Raw genomic sequence first — 23,197 nt, 5'->3', positions numbered from 1 at the left:
GATATTCTTCAGCACTCTCTCTGAATGTACCCACTCTTATCGAGATGTTTTCGCCGTACTTTCCTACTCCTTACTTCCTTCATGACATTAATTTCCATTTGCTGACATAGTGAGTCGAAGACCCCTGGCAGCCAGCTATACACTCTCTGTGTTTGAAATTCAAACCATGTCGCTGATGAAACAAATTGTCTCCGAAATAGGGGTAATCCCCTAAGGTTTGTCAAATGACGCATCCGCTTCCCGAAATCCGTGGGTTCAATGGAAGATGGGGACATGAATCACCGGAGAAAATTCCCGTATTGTTGTTGTACCGTCTGCCTTTAATAACCGGAGCAATTTTGAGATCTTATTCCCGAACATTTCTTGTGATGAAGGAGGAAAAACCTAATAATGCAGTAACGTACAAATATTTGTACTCGATGTGTATATGATCTCTAGAAATGGCTTCTTGATAACTTCTCTGGAAAGAAACTCTTGTCTTGTTTTGCTCATGTCTTCTATTTGAGTCTGTGATGGATTCGATTTTTAATTTGTAATTTATTATCTTTATTTTCAGATTTTAGCAGCAACACCAACAACAAATTGACTTTACAGCAGCAATATATAAATATATATACATATATAAATTCTTCACAGGTGAACTTGTTAAGCAAGCGGTGTTGTAATAGAATAGAATGGCTACATCACTGGAATACTAATGTGAGCCTCCTATTATGTCATCATCCTTGTCCAATGTGTTATACTTTTTTTTTCAGAGTATTGGTTTGTATCTGTTCTAGGACTACAATAAATTACACAAAACCACACAAGGCACTGTAGACTTTATACTACATGATGAGAAATTATATAAATCGCGTGGCATGCCCGTTTGAAAAAGAACAGCAAAAATTTTACTTTCTTTTTGACAGGGTGGGAGACATTCCACGCTCAAAGTGAATCGACGATGTGTTTGTCATTGGAACAAGACACTTCTCCAAAAAGTCGGTTTTTACCTTTAAATACTGTCATGCTCTGTTGTTGCTGTTGTTGTTGTTGTTTTTTTTTTTTCTTTCTTCATTTTCATGAAGCTAACTGATACTTAAAGAAAGAAAGAGAGAAAGAAAAATCTAATTTCCGTCAGATAATGTCCGGAATGATCCTCATAAGCGCGTGTGTTCGACATTGGCTGCCCATCTCCGCTTTACATCAGACCAGCCTTCCGGCGCGGCTCCCCCGTGCTCTGTCCGCTGGCGTACACGTACTATAGTTCAATATATCAGCCTCATCTTAGCTGCCCTGTACCTCAAGACGATGTATTATGACATTCAAGCGCCTGTCATTCATTATCATGTAAGCAGAGTCACATTTTTGCCCTCCTGAAAGACATTTCTTCCTTATTGTTACAGTTTGCATTCATCTGAAGTATGCATGTCAGCAGCATCAGTTGTTCGAGGCACCCTAAAAACTTGAAACCAAGTGAAAGGAAGAATTGAAAAATAGGAGACTGAATTAAAAGTCCTTATTAGTCCTGAAGAGGCCTCAAAAGAACAACAAAAACAAAATCAGGGAGTGAGACAGGTACATCTAAAGCTCGGGAAAAAAAACCCAACAACAACAACGGAGGGTACATGAGTGATGGAAACAAAAAAAAAAAAAAAAAAACAGAAGTAAGATAAAGACATCTGATACCCTCAACGATGAGGGTAATTCTTTACAGGCGTAATCAGAAGAGACCGATAGGGAGAGAGAAAAGGAGAGCGAGAGTGAATGATGTTGTCATAGTTTGTAGTAATTTGCAACAGTTGAAATCTAAAACCTGTTTACAGAAGAGAACACCTCCGAGGGTTTGGGACAGAAATATGGTTCATAGCCGATCATATTAATATGGCGCGAGAAAAAGGAATAGGAGGAAAACAAAATATTGCGTACGTGCTGTTGTCATGTCGTCAAATTGCCATGAAATCATGTTTGTTCGCCGCCGATGTGTGTTTTCGCTCGGTCAATTCCGTACGGTTGGAAACGACTGAAGGGTATTCAGATAAACACATGACAGAAATGTGACGCGCATTACAAATAATCAGTCGTGAGTTATCCGTTTGTCTCTTGGTGGCTGAGAATTCAGTTACAAAAGATTGTGTTGCTACGAGCAACGCATACTCGTGTCAATTTTCCGAGAGACGAATGTATTCATCACGTTTCTCCCTGTTCTTCCATCGAAGAATAACAATCTTCATTGTGGGATCATACGACAAACGCGACAACTTGTTTAAACTTTGACAATATCGTGATGGTAACGGCTACTGGGACGAAATGATATGATGTTCACTGACAAGTTAGTACATGATAGAAAGGCCGAATTGTCTTAAAGAATATCTATAGCCTTATAAGGAGCTGCTTGATTAACATTATTAAGAGTCACACATCAACTTTTGTTGAAACAAAAAAAGAACTTGAAGAAATACATCTATCAAACGATTTGCGTTCTGTCGATTTGCGTTTGCTCAATTTATGTTCTTGTCTGATTGTCATCCAGATGGGATGCTGAGAATTTTCTTCCAGTAGTCTTCTTTGAGTAAATCCATCTCTTTCGTTCTCTATCCCTCAGTCACGCTGCTGCTTGACGATGCGATATGTGTGAAATATCATGATTCCTGAAAAGAAACTAGCGTTGAACAGAGAAGCCCTCTATCAGGCTTTCTTTGGTGTTGCTCGCAAGGTGAAACTGAAGCCAGCGACCCATTCAAATAAAATGAGTCAAATAGCGCCCTCAGACCTGCCGCGTTTGATCGTCTGACAGAGGAGGGTAATGGCCCCTTCCATCACTCTGCTTTTACTTTCGGCAAATTTCAGTCGCGAAAGAAGAAAAAAAAAAGATGACAAATCACTGTTTGCGCTTAGCTTTTGTGTTTATCTTCGGCGTGTAATTTTTGAAAGGGCCTGAAATTATGGCGGTAGAAAGCAAAGCGTGACAAAACACTCTGAAAGTGCCAAATTGGCCTGAATAAATACACGCCTCTTAGCCGTGACGAGACACAGAATGATACGGCTATACATTCTCCAGGAGAAAAGTCGGATTTTTTTAAAGGATAATATGTTCGACTCACTTTAGCTGCTCACGTCAAACAGGAGCTTCTTGTTGTTGTTGTTGTAGTTGTTTCTCTCTCCTTCTTCATCATCATCGCTATCACAGAGTCAACTGTGTAACGCACATTCTTTATCTTGGTAATGAGCCGCTAAATCTGACAGGCAAACAGCGTCGTACTCAGAATGTAGAGAGCTCCACCAGAATTAATGATACGTGTCGAACGGAATGGTTTGGCCATTGTGCATAGCTGTTAATGTTGCACCTAGAAATTGAATAAGGACATGATATTCTAGATCGTCTGCGCTCCTCCATAACCCTGCCCCACAATTGATGAAAATAAAAAAAAAAGACACGGACGTGACAATGGAATCTATAGTGACGACAGATGCGTTCCAAAACTCTTTAGACACAATGCGACATCAAGTTAAATACCTTCGTCCTGCGAAGTGCTGAAATAATGCAAGCTACAAGACGATGCAATCAGCTTCTGCAATATTGTATTTCATGTTTATGCTTCTGTTCCCCCGTTGTAACTCTTTATCGGAGGAGGAATATCATCGCATCAAACGTGTTGACAAGCCAGCGTGAGGTTCGTACCTCTGATTTCCGTCTCTCGGTCGTAAATGACTCGTCAATTCTGTCAAAATATTTAGCCAACTTCTGACGGAAGAAAACGGTTCAAGAGGATCAGATGGAAAGAGAGGACAAGGATGGAAGAGCAGAGAGGAAACATGTGTAATAAAGAGAAAGTAAGAGATGCAGGAAGCCAGAGAGAAGGAGGGGGAGAGGGGAGAGGAGAGGATGGAGGGCAGGGGGAGGGAGAAATATAGATTGAGAGATAGTGATGATGGATGGACCTGCTGTAGCTGGGAGTAAACTGTTAAGTCTCATTAACGATATTTCATACCAGAGTTTGGTGGTCTCACGCGAGACACAGTCCTGCCCATCTTTAGACAAGAACCATCTGCAGTTTACGGCAGTGTTGGTAGCCGTGTGGTTCTCTTTTCTAAGCCCCTTTTCCCCAACATGAATTGTTCAAAGTTACCCCTTATTGCTTCGATCAAAGACATTATATCGTCCATGCTCCAAGAGTGGAGCTGGATCAGTTCTCTTGCCGAAATGGATAGTTCAGTAATCACCGATGAAGCATCAACAGCCACAGGATCTCATCCACAGTCGCTCCTGTTGGAGTTCCTGAGTTTGTAAGAAGCACACCGTATCGACTGTACCCACATTTGGACCACGCCGGTTGAATCATTAATACACAGGCGTTCAATTCGGAGACTGCGAAAACTTTGGTGCAGGGAGTTGGAAAACTCTCTTCCACCTCCCTGGTTGATGCATTTCAGAGGGACAACCAATAACTACAAAAGAGCGTGGGCCTGTATGTGTTGTTTATTTCTCGTTACATCATTAAAAGTTCAGTGTGAAAATTTGACGTTGGTTTAATAGCTGAAACAGAAGCCAGCATTTTTCATGGTCAAAAGTGTTATCAGATTGACGAAAATTGAAGTTGTATTAATAACTCCTTGATTACTTCTTTTACTTGGCGTTTATTAGTACACACGAAATGAGAAAATATGGTGTTGTTATTGTACCCGTTCTCAGAGAAAAGAAAAAATTCGAGTTTTTCTTGAATTTGCAGAAACAAACACATTCGAACATCTTGATGAAAACAACTCGTGACAAATAATACCCTCGAAATATCTTGGTAGAGTCATTAAGAAAATGCATCTTTCGTGAATGTGTGAATGTAGTTACTTTTTAAGATAAGGGTTGTTGTTTAAGCGACGCTCCAATCACGTTACCAAGATGGCTACTTGTAAGTTGCTATGGCTTCAATCAAGACATACCATTATTTGATGACTGGGCGGCAGCTGAAGTGCTGTAATTTGTTTAACACTGGTCCAGTGTTGTCAAACATATACCCTAACGATTGGTGTAAGGCGATCCGAACTAATAATGCATAACTAGCTTTGTGCATCATGTTAATTCTTCGCTAACATTAATCACGGTAATTAAGGTATCACGTAAGAGGGGCAAATGTCTTTTGTCACGCAAATGGTTCTGAGGACGTTCGTTGCTAGGAGACAACCTTTCAAACAGTGGTAGTCACATTGATGAACAGAACTCGCTTGGCTCTGTGTTAAGGATGATGAATATGATGGTGTTACCATTATGCTCGTTATCTAGTTATCCTTCGCGGTATCGATCGGAGCTTGGTCGTTTTTGTTTGGTGCCACATTTTGAGGGGGTTCACGTTGAGGTCTTGGCTGTTGACAACTCTACCGTCTATTCGCGTGCCAGGTAGAAGCCCCGAAGGCTACGGTGGTCTCAAATTTTCACATCGTCGTGACGCGGGACAAGATTCCAGAGGCATGTGAGGTGTTACGAGTGGGTGACGTTTGACCCCTGTCCTCGTACCTATGTCGTATGCCTCTCTTGCCCTATGCCCCAACCTGATCGAATGTCGTGAAGGTAAATCAAAAACACAGAGTCAGGACATAAGTGATTTTCTTTTCGTTTTCTATATGTGTGTGTGTGTGTTTTTTTCCATCAAATAAACGAAGGAGCTAGGGACGAAGCCAGCAGCGATTATAAATAACTCGCCACGTACTCTTTGTTTGAATGCTGTCAATATCACATCCATCACACAACAACAATGGCTTTCCTTTAGCGGTACCATCATCCTTTTTCAAAAACTGCCTTTGTTGCAGAGAATATACTCTCTTTGTATATCATCTCCATCTCTGTGTGTACACACCTTTTGAAATGATGTATCTTTCCCAGTACTGTTGTCCCTGTTCCTCTTTTCTTCGTCCATCCTTGCCCCCCCCCCCCCCCCCAACCTCGAGGCGACGAAAAGAGTTGTTCAGAGGTGTACGAGGACTAGAACGTTGCGTAGAAGTGATGTGACTTTTGACATTCTGCCTTCTATTTTCAACTGTATATTCTACAGTGTATAAGTATTTTCGATGATTGTCTTCATTTTGACGAAGAGAGTATCGACAAGCGTCCTAGGTAGAAGAAAAAGCACAAATGATACGCTCGGCAATTATTCCGTGGATGAATGTCAATATTACAAGTTATAATATACAATATGCATATATTATGAAAAACGGTATTTCCATTAGGTAAACCGTCATATACGTATATCATATTAGTATAAGACCAGTGAAATGGGAACAAAATAATAAAATAATTACTTTAAAAATCAGCAAGTGAACAGGACGGCGTCAATGCACTATGGTCGCCGCTGTCCAGTTATTATCCCTTCCTATATGCGTTGTTTCTCAAATTAGAGTTTGATTTTTTTCTTTTCCAAACACAGTATGTTGGACTTCCTCGGTCGCTTCGCGGATGTAAACATGGTAAACATTATGACTTAAATGATTATTAGTTGTCATATTTTCCTTTTTAGTGTGATTGGTGTAAAACTTTACAACAGATACATTGAAGAGACCACGCACATCCACTTATCGTTTTTCATTCCCTGCAGTCGGGATTTTGTACCACAAGCTAGTGTGGGAAAAGAAAGAGCATAGTGAAATAAACGTCTGTCTAGAAATGATCACTTTTGACAATAACTCATGTGAATGCAGTAGGGTCCATGCCTGTGTCCGCTAGACCCTCCCGTCCTTGGTCCGTTTTCCCAAATACCTCACGGATCCTTGCTTGCATTTTAAAAGTCACGCGTTACTGAAATATTATAGTAGCGGCAGATTGATCAGAAGGGCTAAGGGACTTACCTCTTGTTTTCCTGGGAGAGTTAACTCGAGACGTTAAGTCACCAGTGATTCTAGGCAGTGACAGTTGATCCGCTCCCCTTCCTGACCAAACGTCGTTTACTTGGCGCATCCCAGAGGATGTATGGGTGGGGGGGGGGGGTGTGTGAGGGGGGAGTGGTAGCAGAGAAAAAAAAAGAAATCGAAGAAAAATGAGTAAAATTTTAGACAAAAAGAATCTGGGGTCCTTCTCAATTCATTATTCATGGCTAGTTTACTTCTCCGTCGACAATGGTCTTTATGATGAACAGAAAAAAAAAAGTATGCAAGGATGGTTAGTAGAAGATGCTTAAAGACGCCACTGTGACTGGTATACTATAGGGTCATGGTTAACCCCCATCCATATCATATAACTGGACCAGTCTCAAGTTCACAGACCCAAGCAATTGTGAGCAATAATTTTGCATCAAATCAAATTGGATAAATCTGCTGACATAGCATTATGATAATGAGAAACGTCCCGTGGTATGGCAAAAATAACGTATGGTACATAGTATAGCATTTTCCACGTTTTTTCTAAAATACATGTACGATTATTTTCCGCAACATAAACGGTCGTCATGCGCAATCTAAATCAAAACGAGGAAGTCAACGAATGTATTTGTCATATATCATGAGCTGATATTACTGAACTTTAAACAGAAGATGGAATTGATTTACCATCAGTTGGAGATAACTGAATAGGTTGAACGGAATGCAAACCGATATCAAACATGAATATTTATGAAAAAGAAAAATTCTCCTAGTAATTTTATTCAAAGTAGGCCCTAAGGGGTAATAATTATGTGAGTCCATTATATACCATCCAAGAGAGGAGATGATACATCTTGGCAGGAAAATTAGAATCAAACATGAGAGAAATGCCACAATTATATGGGTTGAAAACAGTAATTCAGACAAAGTTTGGCATCAATGATAATACATGTGCAATATTTCGTCTATGTACGACCGTAGTATATGCAGGCGTCTGCTAACAGTAGACTAAACGTCCGAAGGTTTGAGGATCCGTACCCCACAAGACGAGTGTCATTCCACTGTTCTCCGAGGAGCACTGACCGACATCACTCTTCCAGAACTATCCTCCAAAAGAGTGTCGCCATGGTTACAGACGGTGAAGAGACTTTAGGCAGTCTTATCAAGATCATCAAGTTCATGATGCTATGAATTATAGTATAGGTGGTCATCTTTGTTTCTCCGCATTAGTTTAGCCGTCGAGACAGGAGACTCCAGTTTTATAAGGCCCCGACAGGCGCTCGTTCAGTTTAGCCATTTACTAGTACAGCAAAGTAGTTTCTGTGAAATATTTGCGGTATTTGGGTTCAAATTTTGCCTGTAGCTTGGTAGTGTTTGCTACCTTTTCTTCATTTTCTCTGATTTAAGAGGTCGTTAACAATTTTACTTAAAAGCAACAATGTTGACTTGACGAGTACGATGTGAAGTGTCATCTTCATGAGATGTAAAACTATAACACCTAGATTCGAGCACCAGCCCCACTTTAATTCCACGGTACGAGATAGAGTCCCGCTTCTCAGCCTTTTTCAACCCGAAGCCCACAAATTATTGCAAGGCCCGTAGCTAGATCAAGTATGAATGTTTTTATTTCATTTTTTTTCAACATCTCGGCCAATTAAAAAGCAGGGCGCTAAGAGTCTTGATGTAGGCCGAGTATATATATCCCACTTCAAGACGAGTTCCGAGAACGACCCAATAAAGAACCACGTGCCAATTAGGGCCTAGAGAAATACAGAGATGTATAGGCCTATGAATCTTGAGAACCCATTTTATGCACGCATACCTTGATCAAACTTGTCTGGGGGACTTCGTCTCCATTTGTGTCTGTGCCAAGCAGTCACCGCGTTTTCGTCACTTTAGGTGATTTTGTTGTTCACGTAAGTGACGAAAATCTTTGCAAATCATTCTTTGTCTTCGGTATTTCTGAAATCATCCTGTTCGTCTTCTTCGTGTTTATCAAAATCTGACCGTGGAAGTAATCAGCTGAGGTTGTCGAATTTTGATCCCCAAAACAAACAAACAAACAAACATACAAAGAAGACATACGTGTAATACTTAATGGGGGAAGGAATGAACATTGTATCTGAATCCCTCAGCAATCTCTCCCACGTCTCCCTTCTCCCTACAATGTATGTCTTCCTGACTTTGTAAGTTTGTTCGTTTGTCTGTCTGTCTGTCTGTCTGTCAATCCATTCCCCCCTCCCTTCCCCTCCCGCTCTCGCTCTCTCTAATTCTTTTTATATCTCTCAGGATGAGCGTGGTGACAGTATTGCATTCCGGGCGTGGACAGCAAATTAATGTTTATGACAAACAAATCCTCTCATCTCCACCTATGCTTCCGCTATTACTCGTCGGAATCCAGCCCACTCTACTACAGACAGTCAAAAAAAAAAAAAAAGAAAGGAATCCTAATGATGATGACGAATATGATATATTCCTTTTAACATGCGAAGTGACAACTCCCTAATTACACGCCAGGTCCGTCGGCTTGCCGTCACTCCCAGCGCCCCTCGACTAGGGGGAGAGCTCATCCACACGTTCCCCCTTGTTGTTACACAGCTGTAAACCGCTGACTAACGTGCTATGAAGTCATTGGATATGTCAATAACCGTCAGAGGAATATGATCCGATGTTCTCCCAATAAAGTTAAAAAGAGGGGTCCACATTCGCTGGAGATCCTTCTCATTTGCCCTCATAACCTCTACAGTGGGAGGCTACAACGTTGAATGTGTCACTTTCCCTAAAATGATCCGGGCACTAATAATTAATCAAGATATGTCTCAGTGTTTGCCGGTTTCTATCATGTCTTCATAGTAAGCAGGCGAAAATGTTCTCATAATGCTCACTGAACAGAAGCTGCATTGTGACCATGATTTCTTAAGATTAAGATGTATCAACAAACTCAACTACACACCGATAATATAAACAGACAAGGACTGGACTTGCTGGAAAATAATAACGATCCCTAAATGCTGACCTTTAATACATTTGAAGGTGCGTGGCAGAGGATCACGTACGCTCCTTTTGTTTCCTCTTTGCGCAAGCGAGACTTTGACTAATTTGTCTCTCCAATGCTCGAATTCACATCAAGGAACTATGACAATTTTCCTGTGTTTGAGTAAGCCAATCAAACATGAAATGGTTGACTTGCCTTGCAAATGTCACAAAATGCGTTGGGGTCGAGTGATGGGATGTGAACATTTTGGCAAGTCATTTCAGATTCGCAGTCAAAGCAGGTCGGATCAAGGCTTCTCGTGTTTCATGGAAAAATGTCTTGAATTTTTCCTTCTTAGAGTTCTTGTTCTTTTTCTTGTTCCTCCTCCTCCTCCTCCTCCTCATCATCATCTTATTCTTATTCTTCTCTACGCCCTTTTCTTCTCTTTTCTTCCTCTCAGTCTTCGTCTCCTTCTGCCTCTTATTATTCTCTTTTGCTTCTCCTCATCTTACTCCATTTTATCATTTTCCTTCTTCTGCATCTTCTTCTGTTTTTCATTCTTCTTCTTTTTCTCCCCTTCCTTCCCTCCTCCTTCGTTCTCCTATTCCTTCTTTCACTCCTTGCCCGTGTTCTTCTTCTCCTCTTTCTCATCCTCCTTTTCTCTTATTTCTTTTCTATTTCATCCTTCTCCTCATTTCCTTCCTCGTTTTTTCGTCTTCCTTACTTTTTCCATTTCCACGGCTCCGAATCTTTCACCGTTCTACTCCCTCTTTCTCTTCACAACTCTTCATAGATTGCCTTCTCATCCAGCTAATTTCTTTCTGACACATCTTCTCGTTCTATCAATCCTCCTATTCCTTGTCGTTTCTCTCCCTTTCTTTTCCATGTTTTCCTTTGTAAGTTGTTCCTTTCTTCTTCTCCTCAGTGCAGTTCTATACTCTCTTTGTCAAATCCACCTTATTAACCGCCATTAATCTAAATGTTGTACAGCAATATCATGAAATATTGCACGCTGATATCTTTCATACAATTTTGTTATCAGAACATCAACGTTTTTATGCTTTCAGTCAAACCTATTGTCGATGTAATTGTTCGCATATCTTTTGTTATTTGTTTTTGTCTTTGTTGTTCTCTTGTGACCAAAGTGTGAAATTGTGTCAACAATTTTGTTGTCAAGTCGCAGCGAACAGACAAAATGGAAGGTTCAACGAATGCTTAAACCGTTGACCTGTAAAATTGGCTGGTCGCTGGCCTGGGCTATTGTGCAATGGATAATCATTAAATTGAAATCGAACAAAACGAAATATCGTTGTCACGCCGACCATTTCCTGAAGTCATAAAAACGTGATTATCACTCTAGGTCGTTTCATGTTCGCCATTCAAAACGGAGTACAACGGTGAAGGGCAAACTGCGGAAGTTCTCTGTCAACGCGTGTGTGTTCAACACACACAACACACAATGCTTTGTTTCATGGGGGGGGGGGGTGTCTCCAACAAAAAAGAATGCACGATTTACTATAACACGATGAAAATTTCTATTCATATTCATTATTTCATGCCAAGTGTGTTCTGACCTGTTCTGAAGCTCCCTGGTTAAACAAGACTACTCGTAATTATCATTATATAGGTCATTCAAATAATCGTCTTTTTGTAGGCATCGTCTTTGTATACTTTTATCATCAGAATAACACATTCATCATCATCATCATCATCACCATCATCATCATCATCATCATCATCATCATCATCATCATCATCATCAGTAATAGTAGTAGCAGAGGTAGTAGTAGTAGTAGTAGTAGTAGTGGTAGTATAGTAGACGTTGTAAAAGCAGTAACGGCAGAAGTAGTAACAGTTGTCATAGTATTACCATGGAGCTACCGGTAGCTCCATGGTATTACCATCACCATCTTTCTCACACCAGCCAAAGACATGTCCCACGAATCTTAGGATCAAAAAATGTGTGATAAAAATTGTAAAATTTCGCTTTCAGATTGTGTACCATGCACTTTAAGCCTCGACGATGACAGCAAATGCTGAAGTAGAGTTCTCCACAACTATTAGCGTTATAACCGCTAAATGGTTGAACTTTTAAGGTTAAAGAACATTAACCTTACTTACTGCCCCCTTCTTTTGTTTGTTAGGGAATAGAAGATAAAAGAATGCTGCTGATCCGGGTGTGCAAGGCCATTCGTCCTTATCCCTCACAAGAGGCGGTATAGTAGCCTTAAAACTACGTTGGCCTACAAACTTTAAGCAGCATCCAGGCTACGTTTACGTTCCCACTAGGGAGGAACTTGACGTGTATACATTTGCCTCTATCCCCCCTTGATATTGACCACTGGCTGGGATCAAATCGCCACCCACCTCGTCGGGACTCCTTGCCTCGTCGCGACGATCGCAGGCCTTAAAGAGAGAAATCACGCTCCGTGCCAAAGTTGTTGACTACAACATTTAGAATTACTATAATCTTCATTAGATTCCCATTTGATTGAACAAATCTTTAAGGAAAAAAAGGTGGAAATCATAATATTTACATCACGCTAGTCTCAATAGTGACTTTTCAAGGGTTTTATCATCGCCGAATAAAAAAAAAAATTGCCTGTAATTTGATATTCCCTTTTTATGTAATTTGACTGTGAGATAGTGACCAATAGCATCGTTTCATGTCATTATGTATTCACGTTTAATTCCATTATCTTTCTGTATCTATTATCATTCCCGCATTTAATCAATTTTTATCACTGAGCTCTGCTGGTTGACTAAACTCCAATTAGTAAAGTCTCTTTAAAAATGTATCAGAGTGTCGTTGGTCTAGATAAACCATTTCATTTCAGAGAAAAACGACAACATTACATTTTAAACTACCTCAGCCTGTTATCTTCCATGGCCGTAAACCAAGTCCGTTCTAGTTCTTGTCATTTGTATACCTTAGTTCGTGGCAGTGATAAGCGTTGTTTGGTACTTGAAAATGTCATTCGAAGAAATCCCCAAGTTTCAAGGTCTTTATTTCACTATCATACCCCGTTATTCTAAACAAGCGATCCTTTAATTGAGCGAAAGAATGATTTTGTGAATGACCGGTCGTCCAACGCATCATAGGTACTTATAGTGTGTTTATTTTGCGGCCTAACACAAAAACAGAGACGATTTATACGTTTTCTGCTTTTCCTCCCTTTTCCCCAAAATTCGTGTGGATTTTTCTCTTGATAACCGTGCACCGTGTGTTGATGTTATCTTAACCAAAGCCTCACATGAGATAATGCAATAATATTCGATATTGTGGGGATGATTTACTGTTATGGCGCTTAACATTCACGACTTAATCCCGAGAAATGAAAACCAGACAATTATTATAGGGCCAACGCTGGCGTCTGTGATAGATGAGGTGGTGGTATGCGCAGCAGACGATTCTCGCCCTTCGTATTTACCTAGCCCAAACCATGACTAAAGACCGCTGAAATCAATCACAAGATTTAACGAGCTTTCTGATACGTCTCGTGAATGTCACAGGGTGATGGTATTTCTCAGCAAATTTCCCAATTTCGTCCTCATTTCATTGTCACGTCCATATCATGTCAGTTATTCAGTTATTTTTTCCCCATCAAATTATAATAGTTACTAAATAATAACTTCAACGCAAACAATATCCGTTCGTATGATTCTTCAGCAAATAACTGGCGAGAGGATTCATGAACAGGCCCAATATACAGGATTTTATCTCGTAAACGCAGCTTCGCGTAGACTTAAAAAAAACTTTGTTCTGACCTCACACCAGTATGTCATGAAAAAAAAAAAAAAAACCAGGAAGCAAAAATGAAACGAACAAATAGTCTTCGCATGTGCTTTAAAACGCAATAAACTGATCAGTTATGATGAATCTTACCCTTTATTCGTCAACGACATCTTTTTTTTTTCTTTTTTTTTTATTAGATTTTTATCAGATTCATCGCCAGGAAGATATCGGTCTGTCTGACTTTGTCAGTCACCTGTACTCGGGATGAGACATGTCAAAGAATTACCGCTATCAATGCAAAGTTGTTGTTGTTGTTTTTTTCGTACAAGATGTTATCCTCGAAACGCTGAAGATGCGGTTGTTACTTCCTAAGAGGACTGATGTTGTCTGAAAAAGGGGGTCCGCAGATGTGGTCGAGAGGAGGATGAGATGAGGTCAAAGTTTAAAACCCTCGTGTGTCAACGGGAATAATAATGATGAATGGAGAGTATCTCTTAATCCTGCGGTTTTTCATTCCATGGGCGGCGAAAATATAAGTGCGTTTTTAAAAGCAAACCTCCATTTCGATGGAAAAGAAGCATCACTCCCTCTCCCGGCATGGGTGACGACAGATTACCCCCTTAGGGATCGAATGTTACCCCCCTTCGTCATAAGCAGGGCGTATTGCGGTTTCAAAATTTTTATGAAGGCCGAATATGCAGTCTCGAAGCAAAGAAGAAAATAACATTTGTCTGAAAAAAAAAAAACACTTTTGTTCAAGTTTTTGAAGCGAATGCAGGCCACCTTTTTATTCACAGCACGTTTCAACGATTTCTCTTCTTGATCTCCCCGTTGGCTTTATGCTGTCCTGTCGATTCCTTTTGTCCCCAGGAATATTATCATCTTATGCAGAAATGTCTTTAGGAACGTGATCAAGGCGCTCTCCTTCAATAAGCTGTTCAACTTTAACGCTTTTTATTCTTTTTTTGTGTGTTTCTTGCTCAAAGCAGTAAGTGTAAATTTGGAAGTCTTACTTTTTTTTTCAAATTCTGTTCATGTTGGAAAGGAATTAATTTGAAGTGACAATGTGCAAACACGTGCATGTAGAACACCAACTTTTGTTTCAATTACTTAATGAAGAAAGTATGATTATATTCCAATTCCCTTTAGATTCACTGAAGATATGATCGCGACTGTTTTAAATATGTCGCAAGATGTCGCTGTTCCCCCTCGGCGAGGAGGACGCATTCATCGTGTTCGATGCTTTATGCTCGCCCCGTAATCACTGATGAATGTGTGTCATTATCGTAATGTTGATGTGAGACTAAGCCATGCCTTTCAGTCATTTATCCTTTATCGCACTATTTTCATGTGTATTGATACTTCCTCTGTATAACACTCTCTTTCTCCTTTTCTCCCTCTCTATCACTCTATCTATCTATATCATATCTATCTTTCCATCTACCTAGATATCTATTTGATCTGTCTGGCTATTTATCTATCTGTCAATCAATCAATCTATCTATCTATCTTTCTATCTATCTATCTATCTATCTTTCTATCTATCTATCTTTCTATCTATCTATCTTTCTATCTATCTATCTATCTATCTTTCTATCTATCTATCTATCTATCTATCTGTCAATCAATCAATCTATCTATCTATCTTTCTATCTATCTATCTATATGTCTATCTATCTATCTATCTATCTATCTATCTATCTATCTATCTATCTTTCTATCTATCTATATCTATCTATCTATTTATCAGTCTATCTATCCATCTATCTATTCGTATCAATTTATACGATCACCGTCCAAAGACCACAATTATTGTAATTTTCACCTTCATTATCCTCTTTTTCATTTTTCCGTCTTCCTTCTTCGTGTCATTCTTTCCTGTCTCTTCTCTTGTTATTGGATTTTTTTTTTTTTTAATGAAAGTCTAAATGCCTGTCCAACTGATTTGACATGTTAAATGTGCATTCACATGAAAAACGACTTTGCTGTTCTGTGAAAATATTTGAGGAGGTTTTTACTTTATTATGTGATTATCATTGAGTATTTTTTTTTTCTCTCTCTCTTCCTTACTCTTGTCAGGAGAGCAATGTGCAGGGCTGGGCGAGGCCTACGTATTTTCACTGAATCCAGTAACGACGCGAGAGGATTCCGAGGAATTCAAGTACGCCGAGCTCCACTTCTACGCCAAGAACTTCGTGGTCGACGAGAACCTCGACAACGACGAGGAAGTGGCCATCTCTTTTTACCACGCGACTTCTGCCGAGTGCCATCCCATCGGCGCCTTCAATTTGAAGATTCCCAAGAACGGCTGGCTGATCACCGATGTGACGTCCATACTCGACCACGTCGTGATCGACGACCACGCCAAAGTCAACATAGCGATGTACGTGGGAGAGGTTGTGGTAAACGGCTACAGACACCAACTTGTGCCCGCTCACGGCAGCCAGGAAGAAAAGCTCGTGAAACCCTTCGTGTTCGTGTACACGGAAGACAGCTCAGTGAAGAAGGGCGATGTCCAATCGAACTGGCAGCGGCTGGCGGAAAAGATGGCATCCAAGGACTCTGACTTGCCGACGTCCGTACCGACGTCGAGAAGACACAGGAGCGCGCGGAGTGCAAACGTCACCAACGAGACGCTCGACAACACCGTCCCGCTGCAGCCGCTCGGGAAGCCCGACCCGACCACGACGCACATCGCGTTCTCTTTCTTCGCCGAGCAGAACATGAGACGCATCAAGTCGAACCGGAGGCGGGCACGCAAGCAGCGGCAGAAGCAGCGTAAGAGCAAGAACATGATGTTGGAGCCGGCGTTGACGGCGGAGGAGGAGGCGGAGCAGGAGAGACAGGAAGAGATGCGGTCGCGAAAGAAGAACCTGAGCAAACCACGCCCGAAGGAGATGGACATGGTGGAAGGGTCGATCGCTCCGGCTGATGGCACGTGTCAGAGGCACGAAATGCATGCTGATTTCTGGACGATCGGTTGGGGAGACCACATTCTTGCGCCGTCGTCCTTCCAGGCCTACTACTGTATGGGACGTTGCTCCTTCCCGATTGCAAAGGTGATACACCTTCTTCATGGGCGTAAATCCCGGGGGGGATGGGGGGGGGGGGGATATATCCCCCCCACTTTTGAAGGAGGGGGGGATGGCCTGTACAAATATCCCCCCCTGAAATTCTCCCAAGAAAAAGATGTAGGAACAAACAAAAAAAAAAAAAGAAATGTGGTGATGTTGATTTCACCATGATGGATTATTGCATAGCCTATAATCTAGGCGGAGAATGCAGTTATTGTCTTTGTAATTTGCTGAAACGTATGATGCAGCGAGATAATTGTCTTTGCCAAGCGATACACCTGATGGGGCGAGACTACGAACAGTGGACGCATCTACCGCGTCCGCTAGGCGCCACGATCGCAGTTTTTTTTTTTTTTTTTCCGTGTAAGAAGACTGCCACCGATTAAAAAAAAAGAAAACAACGACAAACAACTAGGCGGCGTATTCGCGCGCATCCACTGTTCGTAGTCTCGTCGCATCAGACCAGCTGCTTCCCCACCTAGCTAGCTTACAGGCTATATACTGTAATGCATGAGCCATGACGTTCGCACGCCCGCCTCGTGACGAGAGCATACTGCTGAACAGTGCTAGCAGCGCTCGCGTACTTCTCTCGCACGCCAATGCATGTAGAGCAATATCGACCGTAATGCATGCTTCGGATGTTAAACTACTGGTAGCCACACAACCAGATGGCAAGCAGCTGCATGCAACCAGGGAGGTGCTCTTCCCACCTCCTTGATGCAACACAGTCTGTAGGGCCATCGACGTAGGCCTGAACGAGTGCACCATGCCGAGCGCGATACGACTCACGTCGAGCTCCGCATGAATTACCCAAAGATCTAAAATTTTAGATAACAAACGAGTTCGTGAACAGCCTTGTACGAGTTTCAGTCGTAGGAATTGCAACACATTTACCCTCTCCATATTGGCAGTGATTTTGCTCAGTTAGTATAATTCTTTTGCCTCCAGAAAAAAACAAAAGGAACGCGTGTCGATTCCCATATTTTGCCATATGCAAGTACCTCCTTTAGTCTAATGAAAATTGCTTTAGATTAATGGTTCAGACCTATTAACCAGATTTCTTTTTGTTTTCATGGGAGATGTGCAAAAAGCACTAGAAAGTTCACCTGTTAACAAACATAAATCAATAGATTAATGAGACAAGTTTATTCGAAGCCAATTTTACTGATATACAACATTCATCTCACGAACAGAAAAATGGATTCTTTAATCCCTAATTAAACAATCCCACAGAAAAGGCAAGACATATCATCAACAGTTTGCCAGAATAGTACGAAAAGTGTTATACACTTCTGGGATTGAAATTTCCCCAGATTACATCATAAATGTGTTTACAAGATATTTGTTGCTGCCAGTAATTACCAGCAGTTGCGCCCGGTGCGCCCCCATCCCTTAATTCCCAAAGCGAAAAAAGTACAGCTACAAACGGCAGTTTTTGGACTGTAAAATGTCAAAATTTCACGCTCGCTCGCTTCGCTCGCTCGCATTGAATCGTCATGCCATTCTCCTGATGTTGCTGCCGGGTAATTGCTAGCCTTTTGTCAAGGCCCTCTCGCTCTTTGGTGAAGAGAGCCCGGCTGAGTGGGGTCGCGCTTCGCTCGCCCATTACAGCGAGAGGGCCTTGACAAAAGGCTAGGTAATTGCCAGCAGTTGCGCCCGGTGCGCCCCCCCCCCCTTATTTTTCAAAGCGAAAAAAATATAGCTACAAACGGCAGTTTGGGGACTGTAAGATGTCAAAATTTTCAAGCTCGCTCGAATCAGGGAGGTGGGAAGAGAAACACCTCCCTGCTCGCATTTAATCGATATGATTGTCATTCTCCTGATGTTGCTGCCAGTAATTGCCAGCAGTTGCGCCCGGTGCGCCCCCACCCCCTTCATTTCCTAAGCGAAAAATATAGCTACAAACTGCCGTTTTGGGACTGTACAATGTCAAAATTTTCAAGCTCGCTTGCTTCGCTCGCTCGCATTTAATCGTCATGCCATTCTCCCGATGTTGCTGCCGAGTAATTACCAGCAGTTGCGCCCGGTGCGTCTTCCCCCCCCCCCCTTATTTTTCAAAGCGAAAAATGTATAGCTACAAACGGCAGTTTTGGGACTGTGAAATGTCAAAATTTTCAAGCTCGCTCGCATTTAATCCTTATGTCACTCTTCTGATGTTGCTTCCGGTAATTGTCAGCCATAGGCGCCGGAAGTGGGGGGGCAGGGGGGCGGCCGCCCCCCCAATCCAAAAAGTGGGGGGGCAAAACGCATTTTTGCCCCCCCAAAAAGCCCCCCCCCCAAAAAAAAAAAAAAATAAATAAATAAATAGAAATAATAATAATAGAAATAAATGAATAAACAAAGAAAATAAAATAAATATGTATATAATATGAATAAAAGGGAAAAAAATATGGCTACAAACGGCAGCTTTTGGACTGTAAAATGTCAAAATTTTCAAGCTCGCTCGCTTCGCTCGCTCGCATCCAGCAGTTGAGCCCGGTGCGCCTCCCCCTTAATTTCTGAAGCGAAAAACATAGCTACGACGGCAGTTGTTGGAGTCTAGAATGTCAAAATTTTCAAGCTCGCTCGCTTCGCTCGCTCGCATTGAATCGTTATGCCACACTCCTAACGTTGCTGCCAGTAATTGCCAGCTGTTGCGCCCGATGCCCCCCCCCCTTAATTTCCAAAGCGAAAGATATAGCTACAAACGGGAGTTTTTGGACTGTAAAATGTCACAATTCTCAAGCTCGCTCGCTCGCATTGAATCGTTATGCCACTCTCCTAACGTTGGTGCCAGTAATTGCCAGCAGTTGCGCCCGATGCCCCCCCCCCCTTAATTACCAAAGCGAAAGATATAGCTACAAACGAGAGTTTTTGGACCGTAAAATGTCAAAATTTTCAAGCTTGCTCGCTTCGCTCGCTCGCATTGAATCGTTATGCCATTCTCCTAATGTTGCTGCCAATAATTGCCAGCAGTTGCGCCCGATGCGCCCCCATTTATTTCCAAAGCGAAATATATAGCTACAATTAAAACTCCAGTTTTGGAACTGTAGAATATCAAAATTTTCAAGCTCGCTCGCTTCGCTCGCTCGCATTTTTAATTGTTATGCCATTCACCTTATGTTGCTGACAGTATATAATTTGTCGATCGTTTCACACCGTCATTCCATAATCAATGTAAGGAAAACTTACAATGTTCCTCAATGACTGCGTTGTTGAATGTATCACATTCCGTAATGTATTGTAGTCCCATTATTGCCCACGCACACACACACAAGCATACAGACCGTCAAAATTACTTTATGGTTCCCCCCATGTTTCGACCCACCGTACGCCACTTTACATATATATATATATATATATATGAAGAGCTTGCTTCCAAAAGGCGCTAAATCCAATTTTTACGAACTCCATCTTTCGCATGATTCGAACAGATCTTTGTCATGTGCACATAAAGCACTAAAAATTTAATCAAAATTGTTTTAGGAAATATGAAAAAATCAAGCATGAAATTCACGCTTTCAACCAAAAGGCGCTAAATCCATTTTTGCTTTCAACCAAAAGGCGCTATATCCAATTTCTCTATTCCGGTCTCTGATTGGTCAGAGCACCCCTAGCTGGCGTGCTCTGACCAATGAGAACATGCAACACGTACTATTACATGCAGCGATACTGCACTACATAGTTCAATGGCAATTCTTCACGGTCATGGATCACTACCACTGTTGTCTGTAGTGCTGTACAGAACCATGGCTATCAGTCGAAAGTACATGACAGTTTCATAATGGATGAAAGACCCAAGACTGGCGGTGATCTAAAAAGTGGTACGAAAAGTGGAAAAATGATGCAGTGTTGAAGAAATGCAAGGCTAAGCAGTGGAAATACAGCTGTGAAAGGTGAGTTTACTTATCTGTACGACGCCCAGATTAAGTCAGTCCCATATGTGCGTCTTGGTGTTGGGACCGAGATGGGCATCATACCCTACTTCGAACATGTTGAGTTGATTTATGAGCAACGTAGAATGTCAAATTTGGGTTTTATTACAAATTTTATAATCAATCATTCACTGGGATCAATAATCCGCTGGGGAAAATCGTGAAATGGGCCCCACCATGCACCGGCACCACAAACAGCGCTCGTCGTCGTGCATCAATGTAAATTATGTAAAATTTTATTTTACGTGTTGGCTACCAGCTAAATGTTTACCTGTACGAGGCTGTAGTGTAGAGCTCTAACGTTAGAGCTCTATTAAATGTTAGTACTATATAATAAGTTTTAGTAAATTAAACCTCTTGATCTACGGGTTCTGCTCGACGATGCAATACCAAGCAAGGTAAATTTACTACTAGGCCTATAGGCCCCTACTACTAGTAGCTACTACCAGATATTTATAGGGTGGACTTACAGCAACAGGGCTGCGTGTGTATAAACAGGGTAAATTTACCGGTACTTTTCGGCGATGCAATACCAAGCAAGGTAAATTACCAGTAGGCCTACTACTACTGTATAGCCTATAGGGTGGACTTACAGCAACAGGGTTGTGTGTGTATAAACAGGATACTTTTCGGCGATGCAATGCCAAGCAAGGTAAATTACTACTACGTTACTATAAACATAGAGTGGACTTACAGCAACAGGGCTGCGTGTGTATAAACAGGCGAGCCGCTGTGAACCAATACTGACATGCAGTGGTGGGGCCTATTTAACAAGTATGCTGTTAGTTTAGCGTAGGGTTGTATACCTATGGTAAGAATAATCAAGGGTCATGAGGAAGTCTTTCCAAGGATAGAATGAAGGGCAAAATCGTGAAATTGGCCCCTCAGCAGTGTGCTTGCACTCGTGCATTTAGCAATTAAGCAAGGTTAGGTTGGGGTTAGGGTTTAAGGTTAGGTTAGGGTTGTACTTATAGTTGAATTGGCTGTTGAATTAGTCGAGGGACATTAGGGAGTCTTTCCAAGAATAAAACATGAAGACAAAAGGAAAAAAAAAAACGGGAGAAAGGGAGGAGTATGCTGTGGAAATTGGCCCCGCCTCTGTATCAATTGCTCGTAAACACCGTTTGGTGGGGCCGCATTCACAAGTATTATACCATGGAAGAAAGCCCCAACGCCGTGCTTATGTACTGATGAACGCCACACGGTGGGGCTGAATTCACGAGTATAAACAGGCGAGCCGCTGTAGTATTAGTACTGACACGCAGTGGTGGGGCCTACTTCACGAGTATGCCAAATGAAGTGTATTGCTACATTGTATGCAGTGGAAACTGGTCCTGTTGCTGTATCAATCATGCATATTAAAGTGTCGTTTGGTGGGGCCACATTCCTCAGTATTAGCCCTGTATTGTGCAAGAAAGCACCATATTGAACACCACATGGTGGGGATGTAACAGGTAAGCTGCCGTATTATTTAGTACTGATGATAGAGAGACAGTGGTGGGGTCCATTTCACAAGTATGTCACTAATTATCTGTTGAAGGAACTGATCAATAAATGAAGTTACCTTGACTCATTTTCTCAGTTAAGTTTTCTGTAGATCTACAGCGTGTAACTATTCAAGTCAGTCTATACAGTACTGCTTATGCTGTGTTGCCATGGTAATGACCTGGTTACCTACTTTTCTAACTGTTCGAGTTGGTCTATGCAGCACGGGTGCATTGCCCTGGTAATGATAGAATTAGAGCCTGTCTAATATTCACTGATGGATCTTATAATCCTGATATTGCATTAGTGTTTTTTTTTTAATGGTTATATTAAACATTAAAAAATTATGTTAAAAAATCTGTAAATCAAACTAGTCCCTTTCTTTTTGGTCTTTTAATAGAGTAAGTGTTGCTCCAAATCACTATGGCTGTCTAGAAGCTATTGAGAAATATATCAAAATTGGAAGTTTGAGGTTGTGTTTGCTACTCGTGGACAGATATTCTAAGCCAACAGTATTAATTACTTTTGATTGAATTCTCTTATTCTTCTCCCAATTCAGGTCAATGGCAAATTATCCTTTGAAGTCATACAACCTACAGCATATCTGCAAGCAGTAAGTGTCACTGAGCTGGCAAGACACCCAACGACCTGCCCAACTCGTTGTCACGCCCAATACATCTGTCCCCCCAGGAGCAAACCTCCCAAGGAGGGAGTGGGTGTCATTAAATCGGATTCGAACCCGAGTTGGGCGTTTCAACGCAGCCATGCATCGGTGGGGGCTACGCCCGTCAGCAGCCTGCCAGTGTGATGCACCAGAACAGACTGCTCAACACATCTTGAGTGAGTGCCCTGATCTCCGCCCTCCTGACAACATGGACCCGACACACCCTACTCCTGAGACTGTAACTTGGCTACAACAACTGAGGGACGTTATTTAGCTGCCGCTGCCTCATACGCAAGAAGAAGAAGAAGCGCACATTGATGACATTTACCATGCCTTATACCAGGAGGGTGACAGGATGCATTCATAGCAGTACATGAAAGGCCAAGATTTCGTGAATCAGAGGATTGCGAGAAATCACAGAGCTTATCGTTCATTTCTGAGCTCATGCATACTGAACCAGACAACGGAACCATCACAGTGGTCTTAATCTCATTGAATGCTGAATCAAGCTTTCTTGAGTACGCCGGT

At 41.7% G+C, this 23,197-nt stretch overlaps 1 protein-coding gene across 1 annotated transcript in view; it reads left to right on the top strand.

Annotated features, from left to right (window-relative positions):
* The window catches only part of LOC140229324 (bone morphogenetic protein 3-like), a 75,218-nt gene that overhangs the window by 43,015 nt on the left and 9,006 nt on the right, over positions 1-23,197 (top strand). Inside the window, exon 2 of the mRNA XM_072309599.1 lies at positions 15,612-16,591. Coding sequence (XP_072165700.1) covers positions 15,612-16,591 — 980 coding nt within the window. The remainder of the gene's footprint in view (positions 1-15,611; positions 16,592-23,197) is intronic.

Source organism: Diadema setosum, chromosome 5 (assembly GCF_964275005.1).
Source record: "Diadema setosum chromosome 5, eeDiaSeto1, whole genome shotgun sequence".
In the NCBI taxonomy this organism is placed as follows: Eukaryota; Metazoa; Echinodermata; class Echinoidea; order Diadematoida; family Diadematidae; genus Diadema; species Diadema setosum.
The sequence above is the reverse complement of the archived record's forward strand: the minus strand, read 5'-3'. Positions and strand labels throughout refer to the sequence as shown.